At 46.7% G+C, this 14,761-nt stretch overlaps 3 protein-coding genes across 4 annotated transcripts; 1 reads left to right on the plus strand and 2 right to left on the minus strand.

Annotated features, from left to right (window-relative positions):
• Positions 1-4,388: 4,388 nt before the first annotated feature.
• LOC127763203 (urease accessory protein F) lies at positions 4,389-7,903 on the plus strand. Of its 2 annotated transcripts, XM_052287841.1 has the most exons (3): positions 4,389-5,072; positions 6,132-6,977; positions 7,403-7,903. In XM_052287841.1, the coding sequence occupies exon 2, from the start codon at positions 6,185-6,187 to the stop codon at positions 6,968-6,970; it is 786 nt and encodes a 261-aa protein (XP_052143801.1). In that variant the 5' UTR covers positions 4,389-5,072; positions 6,132-6,184; the 3' UTR covers positions 6,971-6,977; positions 7,403-7,903. The 2 variants fall into 2 exon arrangements, with proteins under 2 accessions (XP_052143801.1, XP_052143800.1); XM_052287840.1 differs by lacking the exon at positions 4,389-5,072 and having other exon boundaries at positions 5,082-6,977.
• Positions 7,605-10,050, minus strand: LOC127763202 (4-hydroxyphenylpyruvate dioxygenase). The gene is made up of 2 exons (XM_052287839.1): positions 8,833-10,050; positions 7,605-8,052 (listed from the first exon to the last, which is right to left on the minus strand). Exons 1-2 carry the CDS (start codon positions 9,984-9,986, stop codon positions 7,866-7,868), a joined length of 1,341 nt encoding a protein of 446 aa, XP_052143799.1. The 5' UTR covers positions 9,987-10,050; the 3' UTR covers positions 7,605-7,865.
• Positions 10,051-12,066: 2,016 nt separating this feature from the next.
• Positions 12,067-14,033, minus strand: LOC127764296 (transcription factor HHO5-like). Its single transcript, XM_052289154.1, has 4 exons — positions 13,709-14,033; positions 12,950-13,026; positions 12,709-12,849; positions 12,067-12,578 (listed from the first exon to the last, which is right to left on the minus strand). Exons 1-4 carry the CDS (start codon positions 13,875-13,877, stop codon positions 12,258-12,260), a joined length of 708 nt encoding a protein of 235 aa, XP_052145114.1. The 5' UTR covers positions 13,878-14,033; the 3' UTR covers positions 12,067-12,257.
• Positions 14,034-14,761: the final 728 nt, after the last annotated feature.

Consider the following 14,761-nt stretch of genomic DNA (forward strand, 5'->3'; position numbering starts at 1 on the left):
ACCGCCACCTCCATCCACGCCGCCCACCGCAGCCAAATCGAGATCCCTCCCCGTCCTCCAAGTCGGCGACTCCCTCCCCGTCCAGCGGCGGCATTGGCGGCATCCGCCACCTACAACTCCCTCTGCGTCGCCATCAAGCGCCACTCCCGCAAACTCAACACCATAAAGGCTGGCTCCTCCTCCTCCGGCGCCGACGCCTTCGGATCATCCGAGCCCGCGGGCTCCTCCTCGTCGCGGACCAAGAAGATGGATGAGGAGCGGCGGCGGCCGGGGAGGGATCCCTCCTCCCGCCGATCCGGGTGTCGGAGTAGGCCGGCGGGGGCGAGATGAGGAGGAGCGGCGGCGGCGACATCTTCCCCACATGTACATCTTCCCCGGGCATTCTCTGGCCGCTCCTTGAACACCCACATATACATGTTCTCCATGTCGTGCTGCACTAGGAAAGCATCCAGTGTAGCATTATTACCGTTCCCACGGCAGTGGGGGCCTTCGCCTTTCCGTTCTTGTCAGCCAACATGACCGGCTTGCAGTAGTGGGTGAAGAAGAACCACGTGCCCCATATGGTATCGTTCCTCTTCACACACTTGCAGGCAACGCTAGAATTGGAGCCCTTGGCATGTGATTCGACGACCGTGGTGGTCGCCGCTACCGGGGCAGGGGATACGCCGGTGGCAGCAGGTGAGTCCGAGTCGTAGAGCTGCGGGCCGCCGAGGCCGACATCTAGCATGTCGACGTTGGGGTCGTGGAGGGCGCCGGCGGCCGCACAGCAGCTACCTCCTCCTCTCCTTCTCCGTGCTCGCCATCGTCGACCAGCTCGTCGACTTCCCACTGCTCTCGTTCACTATCCGGCCGGACGCCCTCGAGCACGCCACCATGTACCTCCACCTCGCCGTGTACGCGTCCGTGGCGCTCGCCGCCGACGGTGTTGCATCCTCCCACCATGGCGACGCGCAGGCGCAGCTCAGGGACGTGGTGGCTGCGCTCGCCGCGTCGGTGTTCGGCCAGGAGCTGTTCCCCTCCTCCCCCTTCCTCGGGGCCTTGGGGACGAACGAACGAACATGTCGGCCCCAGGAACGAACGGCACCGGCAAGAACGTCTAAGGGCAACTAAGTCATTTGGCTGTGCCGTTACCCATCGTTAGGACCAAAAACGGACGGAATAGTGTGGAGGGCGCGATAAAGTTCGACGATGGCATAGAGGGAGGCTCGAACTTTTCAATGGCACAGAGGCAGTCATCATCTTTCTTAATGGCATATAGGTAAAAACATCCTTTTCCTTTCCTTTCCTTTTATTTTCTTCTCTTTTCTTTTCTTTTTTTAAAAAAATGGTTCGGGGATTTGAAAATATAGTGTGAGTGTGAGTTATAATCAACAAAAGTATTTCTAGTGGTAGACGGCGTACTCATCAACAGCAACGTGTCCGTGGTGACTTCGTTAATCTTAAAATGTGTCGGTCCAGTTTTCCGGGTGCTCGTTGTGCATGGGTACGATCATAGGGTGAGTATGCGCGCTTTCATGAGCGTATGCATTTATACTGTGTTTCTGAAAAAAAATACATAAGTTTTTATTATGTATTTGTCTTATCTTTCGCTTCAAAATAATTCATACGGTTAAATCAGTTGTAATCACATCTACATATAATTTAAAAATAGTGTGATATAGATGGTAGTAGTAGTGATTTATATTATATGCAACCAAGCTAGATGTTTTTTTAACCCAAAGCTTCATACCGATGCTAAGTTCAGGCCTTATGATTGATGTTGATTACATCTAGGCATGAATGTATAGTGTTACAGTAAGGCATTGTTGTCTTTCTGCAGCTTTTAAAATTGAATTAGAATTAGTGAACGTGTTGCCAGATCGTCAAATAAAACCGTGGCCATGTCCTACTAAAGTAGCAATTAAATTGGTCACGTAGACGGTCAGAGCTAGTTCGTCTCTGTAACTCTCATTCACGGTTGGTGCCAGTTGTTGTCGTGACTTTGTTCCTTTTGCTTATGTGGGTATGTACAACCATACGAAGGCATACAATAAGTTATGAAAAATCAAGCTGCAGTATGGATTGATTTTGCTGTCCTACTATGTCCATAAGTCATACGTGAAAATTTCCGATTGAATTTGTTTTAAGATTCATGTCAACGTGGAAGGGTTTTGCTATCCTACCATGGACAAAATTTAGACGGGGAATCTGTTTTGTTTTTTCATGCTAGTAGCATATGGAGTGAAAAAAGAAAGGGGATTTTTAGTTTATCTTCGGATGGATATAGGCCATCCGTTTATTTTGATCCACTGGATCACATTTATTTATACTACACCATGTAGTATGCACAGCAGAAATTGTATAGGGTTAAACCTGGAAAAAAATATCCCACGGCAGTTAAGTAAATTTGCCAGCTTCAGTGACAAAAACGACTGAAATTTAGCAACTAACTCCTAGTCACCTCACTGCAAGTGGGCCAGCCCTAGCGCATGCAGGGGTTTTTTTTTACAGGAGCGCATGCAGTTCTATGGGCCTCATCGTTTGGCTTTTTTTCGTAATAAGCCAAAACGGCTTATTAGAAAATAAAAATAAATTTGTAGTTAAAACTTTTATATATGTGTTCTTGGTGATTTAAAAGTCAATGATGAAAAAAAACTACGTTAAAAATATCTCAAAATCAATGTTAAAATTAAGTTTAAAAATTTAAATTTTAGCTTTTTTTTTTGGCTGAATAGGCATCCGATGAGAGACCAGGATTCTTGGACAGTTCAGTGTGAAGTCTGATTCTGTTTATTATTTTTTGGCTTCTGTTTATTGTTTGCCTCATCGAGAGAAGCACAAACAAATTTCTAAAAGATAAATATTGGAAATTTGATCAAAATGAGGCCTCTAACAGATTCTTAAACATGTTCGCAAATTTTATCTACACCTAAAATCGGTGCGCGGTCTTTTACCCGACCATGCCAATTTATTTTGGATCTATCAAAAATATGGCGTCAGATTTTTAGTTAAAATCTAATATAATTGCATATGTAAATCAGTGTAATTTCATATCATATGTAATTTAAGAACTTATATTATAAATACATACTAATTATTTTGGGTTAATTTGATCCATGCCACTGCAACTTTAGCTATTAAAAAAATACCATTACAATTCATCTTTTTATAATCGTGCCATTAAAATTTTATAAAAATTAGAACCGTGCAACTCCCGTCGCATTTTCTATCCTTTTCCGTCTTCTCCCGTTCTCCGTCGCAGCGCGCCGCACGCAGCGCCGCCGCAACCTCGGTCAGCCGCCGCACGCGGCTGCGGCCGGCGGCCTTGGTCGAGGAACCCCACGGCCCCTCCACCATCCTTACGACCTCGTCCCCACGCACCACTGGCGCCGGCTTGCTCGAGTTCGCCGCGGACTGGACTGAGGAGGAGACCGACGCCGCTGGCGAGTTTTGGACGTGCGGATAGGCGGCGGGACCAGGAGAGCCGGCCTCCTAGCGGCGGCGGCGGCGGAGGAGGAGGCAAGGCCTTGGTGCGGTCGCAGACCCCGTGCCGCCGCTGCGGCTACTGCTGCTGCTGCTGCGGCTCCGGTCCTGCGCGCCCCCCGCGCCGCCGCGGCGACGCCGCCGCCGGCTGCGCCGACGCGTGAAGCCGCGTGGACGCCGTGCTTGCCACCGCCGCCGCGGTTGCGGTCGGCTGCTCTGCTGCTGGACCACCCACGGCTTCGCGCCGATGGGTACAGCGCTGCCGCTGCGGCCGACGCCAACGCCGGCTGCGCCGACACCGTGCTCGCCGCCGCTGCCGTCATAGACGTGCTCAACTTCGTCCAGGTATACATATACGTGATTGACTCGTACTCGCATCCACTTCATTGATACATCAATCGTGCTGCTGATTATATATACTTCGATGATATATATCAATCGTGGTGTTGATTAGACCAACAACCATGAGAGATTGAGAGAGTCCACTTCCTAGATGCAGAGCACCTGTGAATCTTATGAGAAAAAAACAGAGATTTTTTTCTTCGATTCTCCTTTTCTCTTTCTTTTTTCTTTGATTTCTTCTGTTTTTTGTCTTCCTAATGGCTGACGTGCCGTGGCTAGGCATGACCGGCGGCGTGATGCGGATGAAGCTGGGCGACGGTGGCGCGGCCCGACGAGGGCGCGGCGAGGTCGGGCGGCGACGCGACCTTGCGGTGGCCGGCGAGGTGCGGATGGCGGCGGGGCGTGGCCACGCGGTTGCGGCGCGGCCCTGCGGTGGCCGGCGAGCCACGGATGGCGGCGGGGCGCGGCCACGCGGTGGCGCCGCGGCCCTACGGTGGCCGGCGAGGAGCGGCGTAGCAAGCCGAGGACGGCTCGGTGCGGCATGGCTCGGTGGTCGGGCGCCCCCGCGGTTGGCGCGAGGCGGATGGCCGGCGCCCTAGGCGGTCAACGACGCGATGGTCGGCGGCGCGGCAGCCGAGCGCATGCGTGACGGCGGCGGCCGACGTTGCCTCTCCTGCTTTTCCCCTGTTCATTTTCTTGTTCTTCTTCTTCGACCAGCTAAAAACGAGACGAAGACGGCAGATAGAAGGGAGGAGACGGCAAACGTGACGGGAGTAGCACGGTTTTAATTTTGTAAAATTTCAACGTTATTTTTCTGAATAGCCAAAGGTGCAGTGGCATGGATTAAATTAACCCAATTATTTTTAGCGAATCCGTTTATTTTCTGGTGGCGCCAATCCTTTTTTTTTTTCGCCCGCGTCTTTTTCCCCACTCTCGCGCCGTCGTCTTCTTTCTCTCGCTAGCTACGAAGTCCACCCGAAGAAGTCGCCGTGCGCCGTCTCCCTCCTCCGTGCAGGCCCTCGCTTCCCCTCGGCCGGGCCAAGGGCGCAGCTTCCCTCCGCCCAGATCGGCACGGTGGCCCTCCACCCCGTGCGGCGGAGTCCCCGTCGACGTAGGGCGTCGCCGGCCGGTCCTCCGTCCAGGGCAGCGCCGGCCACCTCAGCTGTCCAGTGTCTTCCGAATCCAGGGCCAAAGGTTCTGCTTGCTTCCCCTCAATCCAACATCTATTCCTCCCCGACGTGAACGTCGCTGGTTTCCCTCTGGCCAAGGTGAGCAAATGCTGTTTAATTTGGTGGTAGTAGTACTTGGTTGAAGCAACTGCTGAAATTACTTGTCTGGTACATGTGTGCACAAAGATTGTAATTTTGTTCAGTTTGAGGTTCAATTACAATGATCGATAGGGCCAGACCTGAAATTGAAGTTAAATGCTACTAGTAATAATTGTACTAGTTGAATATAAAAGAAACCATAAAAATCAACAAATGCAGATGAATCTGTTTCAGTTTTTTTTTTTGAACGCCGCTGTTTTAGGTTTTAAGTTACCTAGACAGAGACTTTCAGTTTGTTTCTTTGGTTCAGAATTGTGGAACTTTAGGAGCCTATCATGTTTTGATCTGTTCATTACCATGTATGTGATTTATATCGTGGAAGATGATGGCTTGGCGGTATAGTTTCAGTAATCTGAAAATCAATTCACTGTACAGAATAAGAGTGCTCCAACTTCAGCCTCAACTTTTTATATTCACATTTATAATTTTAAGTACTAGTATATTTATACATAGAAAGTTTATGTTGTTCCTCTGAGATTTGATGGGTCAGAGTAAAAATTCAGTTCTATGATTCTTGGACAGTTCAGTGTGAAGTCTAATTCTTTTTCAGTTCAGTGTGAGAACATGGTAATGTGCTTTTTAGCATGGAGGATGATGGCTTGTCATTATAGTTTCAGTTCTATGAAAATCAATTCACTATAAAGAATTGTATGTAGCTGCTTATGTGTACATCTAGCAAGCCCATGTGCGTGCGTGGAAAGAAACTCGCTGCCCACCGTAAAAAAAATCGATGCAACAAACCAACCACTCATCCCACCTTGCTGCTACGTGGCCAACCAACTAATTTTTAGGATCTGATTAGTGGATTTTGAGCCGCCCAATTCTTTTTGGAATGGTCCCAATCCATAGTTTTTGGGAGCTAATTTTTAGGGAATGTGTTTTAAAACATTTATTTTGAGTTGAAGAGCCATAATAGAAAGTGCCATAGTACATTACATTTTTTTTTTCATTGAAAGATCATGTACATTTTCATGACTCGAAAGTTTACTCTTTTTTCAGTACTGAAGTCTGAAGATCTGTTTCATCCACCCTCCTATTTTTTTTTTCTAATAATGGAACGGGTAATGGAATGTGATTACCCGGCTTCAAAGAAGAACAAAGTGGTTCATCCAATGGATTGCGAGATGAAGGAAGAGCCAACCAATGCAGCAAGCATGAATCAGCATTCTCTCTGGAGCCAGTGGCAGCTCCTGGATTCCATCCTCCCAACTGGCGGGTTCGCGCATTCGTATGGCCTTGAGGCCGCAATGCAATCCCGCATGGTGAACAACCCAGAGGAGTTGAGGTCATTTGTTGTCCAGGTCTTGGAGAACACTGGCAGCCTGTTGCTTCCATTTGTGTTCTGCGCTAACAAGTCTCCTGATGCCGCAACGTGGGTGAAGCTCGATCAGTTGCTGGAAGCTATGTTGACGAATGAAGTTAGCAGGAAGGCCTCGATGTCGCAAGGCTCGGCTCTTCTGAGAGTTGCTGCTTCTGTATTCACTGAGATTCAGTCGCTGCAGGATCTTCGACAAACATTCCTTGGTTCCAAGATTGTGTCGTTTCACCATGCACCGATATTTGGGTTGATATGCGGGCTGGTTGGATTCGACAGCGAGACAACGCAGCGTGCCTACATGTTCGTCACAATGAGGGACGTGATCTCTGCTGCGACGAGGCTCAATTTGATCGGGCCGCTAGCTGCTTCGGTTCTGCAGCACCAGGTTGCGGCAGATGCTGAAAGGATGGTGCAAAAGTGGAAGGATCGCGGTGTCGAAGAAGCAACGCAGACATCACCTCTGCTTGATGCGTTGCAGGGTTGCCATGCTTACATGTTCTCTAGGCTGTTTTGCTCCTGACAAGGAGGTGTGCTTCATCTCCCTGTTTCTTTCTTTTTTATACATAATCCCCTCGATGTGTTTGCAGAGTTGCCATGCTTACATGTTCCATAGGCTGTTTCTGTACATTTGTTTTGAATGGATTCACCTCAATAACCATGTCAATTTTATGACACAAACACTTCAATTTTACTGTATGACACTTCCATAATGTTTTGAAATGTGATTAGTGCAGTGCAATGCAATTGAGTGATGAAATAAAATTCAGATGAGTGATGTCTTACATGATGAGCAGTTCACTCAAACCAGTGGCGCATTTTTTCCCTTTTAACATATAGGAGTTCTTTGAGATCTGACAAGCCCATTTTCTTGCCATTTAAGGCCACGAAACAAGATGATCATGTCATACACTGAACTATTGACCTTACTCTGTTCATCCCCTGTCTCTTGCAGATTGCTAACTGCAATTCGCTGTAACTCAGCCCACGGTTTACACTTTTACCCTGGACGGTTGGAGGCAGCAGAGGACCACTACATTCTGTTAAATAAAAAGACACCAGAAGATCACAAGCATCACAAGGACAGATTCTCTTGGTTGATTCTTATTTTATTTCCAAGCAAGATTGTACATCAGCAATGCCAACAGTAGGTTACATTCTTTCTCCAGGTTGATTATTATTTTATTTCCAAGCAAGATTGTACAGCAGCAATGCCAACACTAGGTTACATTCTTGTATGTGATCCATGTCTATTATCTATTACAGTGATTGTACCATCATTTGTCTTCAGCTTCCACAAATTACAACATCAACTTGCATGACACATATCACAAAGCAGTGAAAGCACATCTTTTTTCTTCTGCTCCATAATACAAATACACTGGTTACATCTGTTGCTCCAGGCCTCCAGCTCCTACCTAGGATCCTTGAACTGTAGGGGCTTGCTTGGCTTCAAGGGATTTCTCATACTCCTCAATGGACTTGAACAGCTCCGAGAAGTTGCCCTTCCCAAACCCGCCGCAGCCGCCCTTCTGGTACTCCTGCCCACTCTCATCCTTTTCCATGCACCCAATCCTTTGTATCATCTCCAAGAAAAAGGTTGGCCTGAGTGAAATAGCTGATCCAGTTAGATTTGGAGTCACAGAGTGGAAATAACAATAGCAAAGATGCAGCAGAAATTAGAATACTGACTGAATCAGACTATTAAGCTTAAAGACAATTACAACCTCCTGAACCTAAAGTTTAAGTTGTTCCCAGCAGCATTGCTGGTTTATGCTGATGGAGTTGCCATAAGATTCTTTCTTTCTTTTGTAAAAAAAGGAATTCATGGACCTTAGATGTAGTAAGTAATACTTCCTCCGTTTCACAATGTAAGTCATTCTAGCAATTCCCATATTCATATTGATGCTAATGAATCTAGATAGATTTATATGTCTAGATTCATTAGCATCAATATGAATATGGAAAATACTAGAATGACTTACATTGTGAAACGGAGGGAGTACTCACTAATTAAGTAGCTATATGTGGCTGGCTATCTGCATTACAACATGCCGGCAAAAAGGAACTGGGATATGCTTGCAAGAAGGCATAAACAGACACACATTGGCTTTTCATTTTTTTCCTATGCACATTCAGCTTTATTCCCTTTCTAGTGTCACAATCTTCAGAAAGGCGCATCATGGATTCATGGAGACACATAAAGAGTATCCATGGAGTATCACAGAGCTCACTATCATATATTATACTGTATTATTCAAGCATTCTGGATTAATTTCATAATGCTTGACACCTTTCTGCGCCTAATCGATGCTATGTGCCAACAAATAACTGCAAATCTGAATTCATAAGCCATTTTCATCATGAAAGAGGTGAGGATTTTACCTGTCTCCTACTGGCTTGGTGAAGATCTGGAGCAACACCCCCTGGTCATCCCTGTCCACGAGCACCCCGAGTTCCTGGCACTCGTTGATCTGCTCCTCCGAGAGCACGTCCCCGGCGCGCCGCCGCACGCCGTCGTAGTAGTTGGGCGGCGGCGGCGCCAAGAACTCGAAGCCGCCCATGGCGGAGCGCGCCCGCATCTCCCTCAGCGTCCCGAGCACGTCGTCGCTGGCCAGCGCGATGTGCTGCACCCCCGGGCCGCCGTGGTGGTCCAGGTACGTCTGTATCTGGCTCCGCCGCTTGGTGCCGTGCACCGGCTCGTTGAGCGGCAGCAGCACGGTCTCCGCGTTGTTGGCGAGCACCACCGAGTTGAGGCCGCTCTCGGCGGTGCCCACGTCCTCGGCGGTGAACTCGGCGAACTCGTGGAACCCGGTGAACCCGGAGATGTACGCGGCTACCGGAGCGAGCTCCGGCACGTTGCCGACGACGTGGTCGAACCGGCGGAGGCCGTAGTCCACGGCGCCCGGGTTGCTCACGCCCTCGAAACCCGGGAGGAAGGGCGCGTCGGCGCCGTCCGGGTGGCTGACGAAGCGGAGCACGACGTCGCCGTAGAGCTCCACCTCCGCGAGGCCGAAGCCGCCGCCGAGGTCGGCGGGCTGGAACGCCGGGCGCGCACCGGCCGCGACGCTGGCGCGGAAGGCGTCGGCCGCGTCGGCGACGCGCAGCGCCACGGCGCGCACCGCGAGGCCGTGGTCCGCGGCGAACCTCCGCGCGGCGCCCGGGGAGAAGGAAGGGATGGAGGCGGTGGTGGCCGCGTCCGCGCCGACGCCGTGGTCGCCGCCGTAGGGGGCGGTGAAGAGGAACGCGACGGAGGCGGAGCGGAGGAGGAGGGAGGCGTGCGCGGAGTTCCCCGTGGAGAGGTCGGACCTGGCGGCGAGCGGCGCGCCCAGGGCGAAGGCGAACCGGCCCGCGGCGGACGCGGCGTCGGCGCACCAGAGCTCGACGTGGTGGAACGCGAGCGCCTGGAACCGGTCGCTCCGCGGGTTGGCGCGGACGAAGCGGCGGTGCCCGACGAGGCGGAACCCCGCGTTCTCCCCCGCCGCCGCAGCGGCCGAGACTGCGCCGGTGGTGGCGGTGGGGGTGGGAGTGGGAGGCATGGCGCGGCGCGGCGCGGCGTGGCGTGGCGCGTCGTGGGGTCTGGGGGAGTGGATGACAGTGGCGGCGTGGGGGGAGGAGTTGGTGGTGGGGGGTTAAATAAAGGGAGGAGATGGCGCCACGTGGACGCTAAGTCTAGTGGTTGCGGACGGGATTTGTCCTCTGGTGCTGGTTGCCTTGGCTGCTGGTGAATTTGTGAAGCTGATGAGTTTGTTACTTTTTTTTTTTGAGAAAAGTTGGTGACTGTTCTGATTTTTAGAGGGAAGGGGAAACAAATTTTGTGGTAACTTGGAGTAAAGCTCTTGTTTTTACTAGGTGATTATATGTTCAATCATTTGTTTTATTTTAAAAACATGTGTAAACATAAGAAAATATAAGTCATATTTAAAAGTGTTTTTAATGATAAACCAAGTTAAAAAAATAAAAGATAATTATATTCCTTAATTAGATGAATGATAAATATATATTTTTAAAAATTGATAGTGTTATCTATTAAGAATCGGGGAGAGTAGTAATGGAGGATTTTCTTATTGCAAATGGATGGATGGTAGTGTTTTTCACATCACTTCTCTAAAACGTTTTGTGCCATACATTACCTCGGTCTCGATAGACATATGAAAAGCGGTAGAATGAGCTGTCTCAAACAGTCAAAATCTCAATTGAAGATATCTCTACTGCTTCCTTTGCCTAAAAGCATTTGATATTGGATTTTGATTTAGTGTGACGTTAGCCGTTATTTTGTATTAAAATAAGTTTATGAGGCCTTGAAATTATTTGCAAAGACAAATGAACACAACATTTTTTCATGATTTCGATGTAAATATTTTGATAGTCGTTGGCCGTCTAAGTTTCAAAAGATTTTACGTAAAACATCAAGTGTTTATTACCGCTAAGCAGGGTTTATACTTTGTTGACTGACCATCGATAATCACCTTCGGCAAAATCGTCAGTAACCGTCTGGTTATCGTGATGGCTCTTCTTCTTCTTCTTTTTTTCGAATTTGAAACAGCGTCCTTTTTTAAGGGATGGAACCATTCCGTCCGGCAGCACGTTTTCTAAACTTCTAAACAATACCATTTTCGTAAAAAGAAATTATATACATTTTTCATATGACCGTTTTAAATATATTATCATCAACTATTCGTGAAAAAAAAACACACTCTATTGGGCTCAGAATATGATAGAAAACGATATGTCCCGTAGCAGAACATCATCTTGGTAAGTACTCCATCCGTTTCGAAATGTTTGACACCATTGACTTTTTAGCACATGTTTAACCATTCGTCTTATTCAAAAACTTTTGTGAAATATGTAAAATTATATGCCTACATCAAAATATATTTAACAATGAATCAAATGATAGGAAAAGAATTAATAATTACTTAAATTTTTTGAATAAGACGAACGGTCAAACATATGCTAAAAAGTCAACGACGTTAAACATTTCGAAACTGGGAGTAGTAAAAACCCTCGTCCAAAATAGGGGATAATAAAAACTATGGCATACTACAAAGGAGATCTGAAAGTACGAATCTCTCTTTAGCTTTTTGGATAGAAACGTTTTTGATCTCTTGATCTCGATCAGGAGCTGGATAAGCGATTGAGTCATCGCTGTGCTGCCTTGGTTTCTTGCTTGACTGTCTCTGTTCATCAGTTGAAGTAGATCTCTCGACGCCTCATCATCCATTTCTGAAACCCTTGCACCATTCCTGCACGCATGTTGCTGCTGGCCGTTAGGTGTCACTGCAACCATCACCTGTCCATCACGCATATGCCCATCCAGAAACGGACCAGGAGGGCTGCAGTGTCAAATTGACTTACTAGCAACTTGAAAACGATGTAACCAAGAAGCAAACAACAATGAGAGCCTGTGCAAGACCCCAAGAGGGCAGCACTCAATTTGGGAAGCCAATCTGGAAACTCGAGAGCAGAAGTTGAATTCAAATTGGATTTGCTATGCGGCTGGCTGCCTCTCTCGCGAGAGGGGATCGAAATCGAATAGGTGTGTGGTGTTGGTTATGGGCTTATGGCGAGCACAAGGTGTGTTCGTATACTATGTACTCAGAAGTCAAAACCTTTAGAAGCATCAAAACAAATCCATTAATCTAGTATACAAACTACTGCCAAAAGTCCTAAAACTAGGTACAAGTAATCCCGTACAACCATGGAATATATATACTATATGTTAATTGCACACATATGTATGCAAGAATTAATTGCAGTAAGAGCAAAATATTACAACTAGCTAGCTTCTAGGAGTACATGTATATTTTCTAGGTGAGCCAGCAGCAAGGAGAAGAAATCGTCAGTTCAAGGTTAATGGCCGCCGGTGGCGGCGGCTGTGTGGAACAAGCAAAAGGATGACGATGACCATGCCGCGTTGATCCGTCGTCGTTGATGATGTTAGGCGCCGGTGGCTGGATCAGAAGCTCGTCGTCGTCGTCGGTGATGCTCGAGCCACCGTCTTTCGATTCTTCAGCGGCGCCGCCGCTGATCGACAGCGTCAGCTCGCAGCCGTCGTCGTCTCCGGCGTGCAGCGCTTGCCGCCGGTGAGGTCTCTGGTGGCTATGGCTCCCAATTCCAGCTGCTGGCACCTGCAACAAGAAAAATCAATCAATCAATCAATCAATCAATCAAGACACTCAAATGAGCCAATTAATTAATAAATTGATTAGCGTTCTTGATCTGTCCTAGTATTAATTAGAGCTAGAAGAAAATGGTTACCGTTCTTGTTGCAAGGAAGCTGAAGCTGCTCATCTGTCGTCTCTGCTGTTCATCCTGCTGCGCCGTCGTCGTCCAATCGATTTGTGGGGTGACAGGATGACGACGGTTAACATTGCTACTGTTGTTGGAGTTCCTGTACATCTGCTCCATGCATGACGCAAATTAATTTAGTTTAATTCGATCGAAATTAAAAGAGATGATGATATTTTTAGTGTAGTCCTGGCTATATGTTTTTAGCTACCTGAAGATGGCTTTTAACGTGCGATATACTGACTCCCTTAGCGCCCATCAGCTGCATAATTCGCTTCGGTGTTGCCTCTGTAATTCAGATGAGAACAAAAACAAAAGTTACTTCGAATTTAATTTTTAGGGATTAGTACATTTTTAAATACCGACTAATACCACGGTTCAGTTTGGTTTCTCCGAATAGATGGTAGTACATTTCAAATTTTTCGATTTTGTGATGATATATACTCCCTCCGTCCCAAAAAAAAAAAACCTAATCCTAGATTTGTCAGGTTTAAACCCAGGATTAGGTTTTTTTTTTTTTGGGACGGAGGGAGTATATATCTCCAAGGGACACAAACGAAGTCTCATATTGACGTGTAATTTTTTTTCTCATTCGTGAATAAAAAACAAACGAAATCTTGAGAACTTATCCTTTTCCTTTCAAAGAATGAGCAATATTTATAAATGCAAAAGTTGTATATTTAATGTACTATTTAGAAATTTAAAAAGCATGTAAGAAACTGCAGTATAAGATAGTAAAGGAACTGGTCACAATGCTAATTAAGAGATTACTAGGGGTTATTTAGATTGTAGCTAAAATAAACCTTAACAAATTTTGACAATGCTAAAATTTTAGCAAAGTTTGACAAGAAACTAAATATATGCATATATTTAACAACTCTACTTAGAAAAAAATGGTATCCATCTGAACGAGTGATTGGTTTAGGCTTTATAGTTGAGGGAGATCAAATTAACATCTAAATTAACTGACCGTGGCATCCGCCGAGGCGGCGGACGGCGTGGACGAAGCGGCGGTGCAGCTCCTCCGGCCACCGCATCCGCGGCGCCTCGCTCCGGTTGTACCGCCGGACGACGACCGGCGGCGACCCCCCGCCGCCGCCGGCGCTGCCCATTCGATCTCTTCTTCCTCTCGCTCCCATATTAGCTTCCTTCAATCTAGAACTACTAGAAGCTTAATTAGCAATGCGACGATCGATACGATGGATGAAGCTAGTACACATGCACATCAGTACACATGTATATATGCTAGTAATTCCATTAATTTGTGCCTAACCCTGGGTATATATATACAAGCAAAGCTAAGCTTTGCTTATGAAACGTACGGCCAAGTCACCACTATCTGTACGAACTCTATAATGAGTTGATAATTCATCTAAGAAGCCGTACGTCATCACTTTACTGACCTGGTCCAGTCAAAACACGCACGCCCGCATGCATGCTGAATTGCTGATAGATAGATACTAACTACGACTCTCTCTGAGATATCAGATATGCTTGCTGCCTCGTAGCTTCACATGAATATACGAATAAGAAAAAGAAAAAGAAAAAAATAAGAAAGAAAGAAAAAAGACAGCCTTATAGCTCATCTATTGTACTCATGGTTATATCAGCTATAAACTTATATAGAGAAAAAATAAAGAAAAAATAATTAGTGTTGACGTACACTAATGCGAGAGCTAACTCTACACATGCTCTAAAACTAATTACATTAATTACATAAGTGAGAGAAAAAAAGTGGGAAAGAGAAGTAAATAAATATAATCTTATAACTAATCTATTATATATGTTATCTCTAATTAATATGGACTTGTAGCTAATAGTTAGCCCACTATTAAACTTGCTCTATTGTGCACTCTTTATCTTGGGTTGTCAGTTTTTAGATTGTTTCTTCTTGATGGTTGGTTTCATCTTTTAAGTTTATTTGAACTTCACTCATTTTGAGTGTGAGATTGTAATAATTGGCTGTAGCTCTTTGAGTAAAGGCCGGGATGCTCTATTCCATTATCTAAAACAATTAAACTTG

Source organism: Oryza glaberrima, chromosome 2, assembly GCF_000147395.1.
Source record: "Oryza glaberrima chromosome 2, OglaRS2, whole genome shotgun sequence".
Taxonomy (NCBI): Eukaryota; Viridiplantae; Streptophyta; class Magnoliopsida; order Poales; family Poaceae; genus Oryza; species Oryza glaberrima.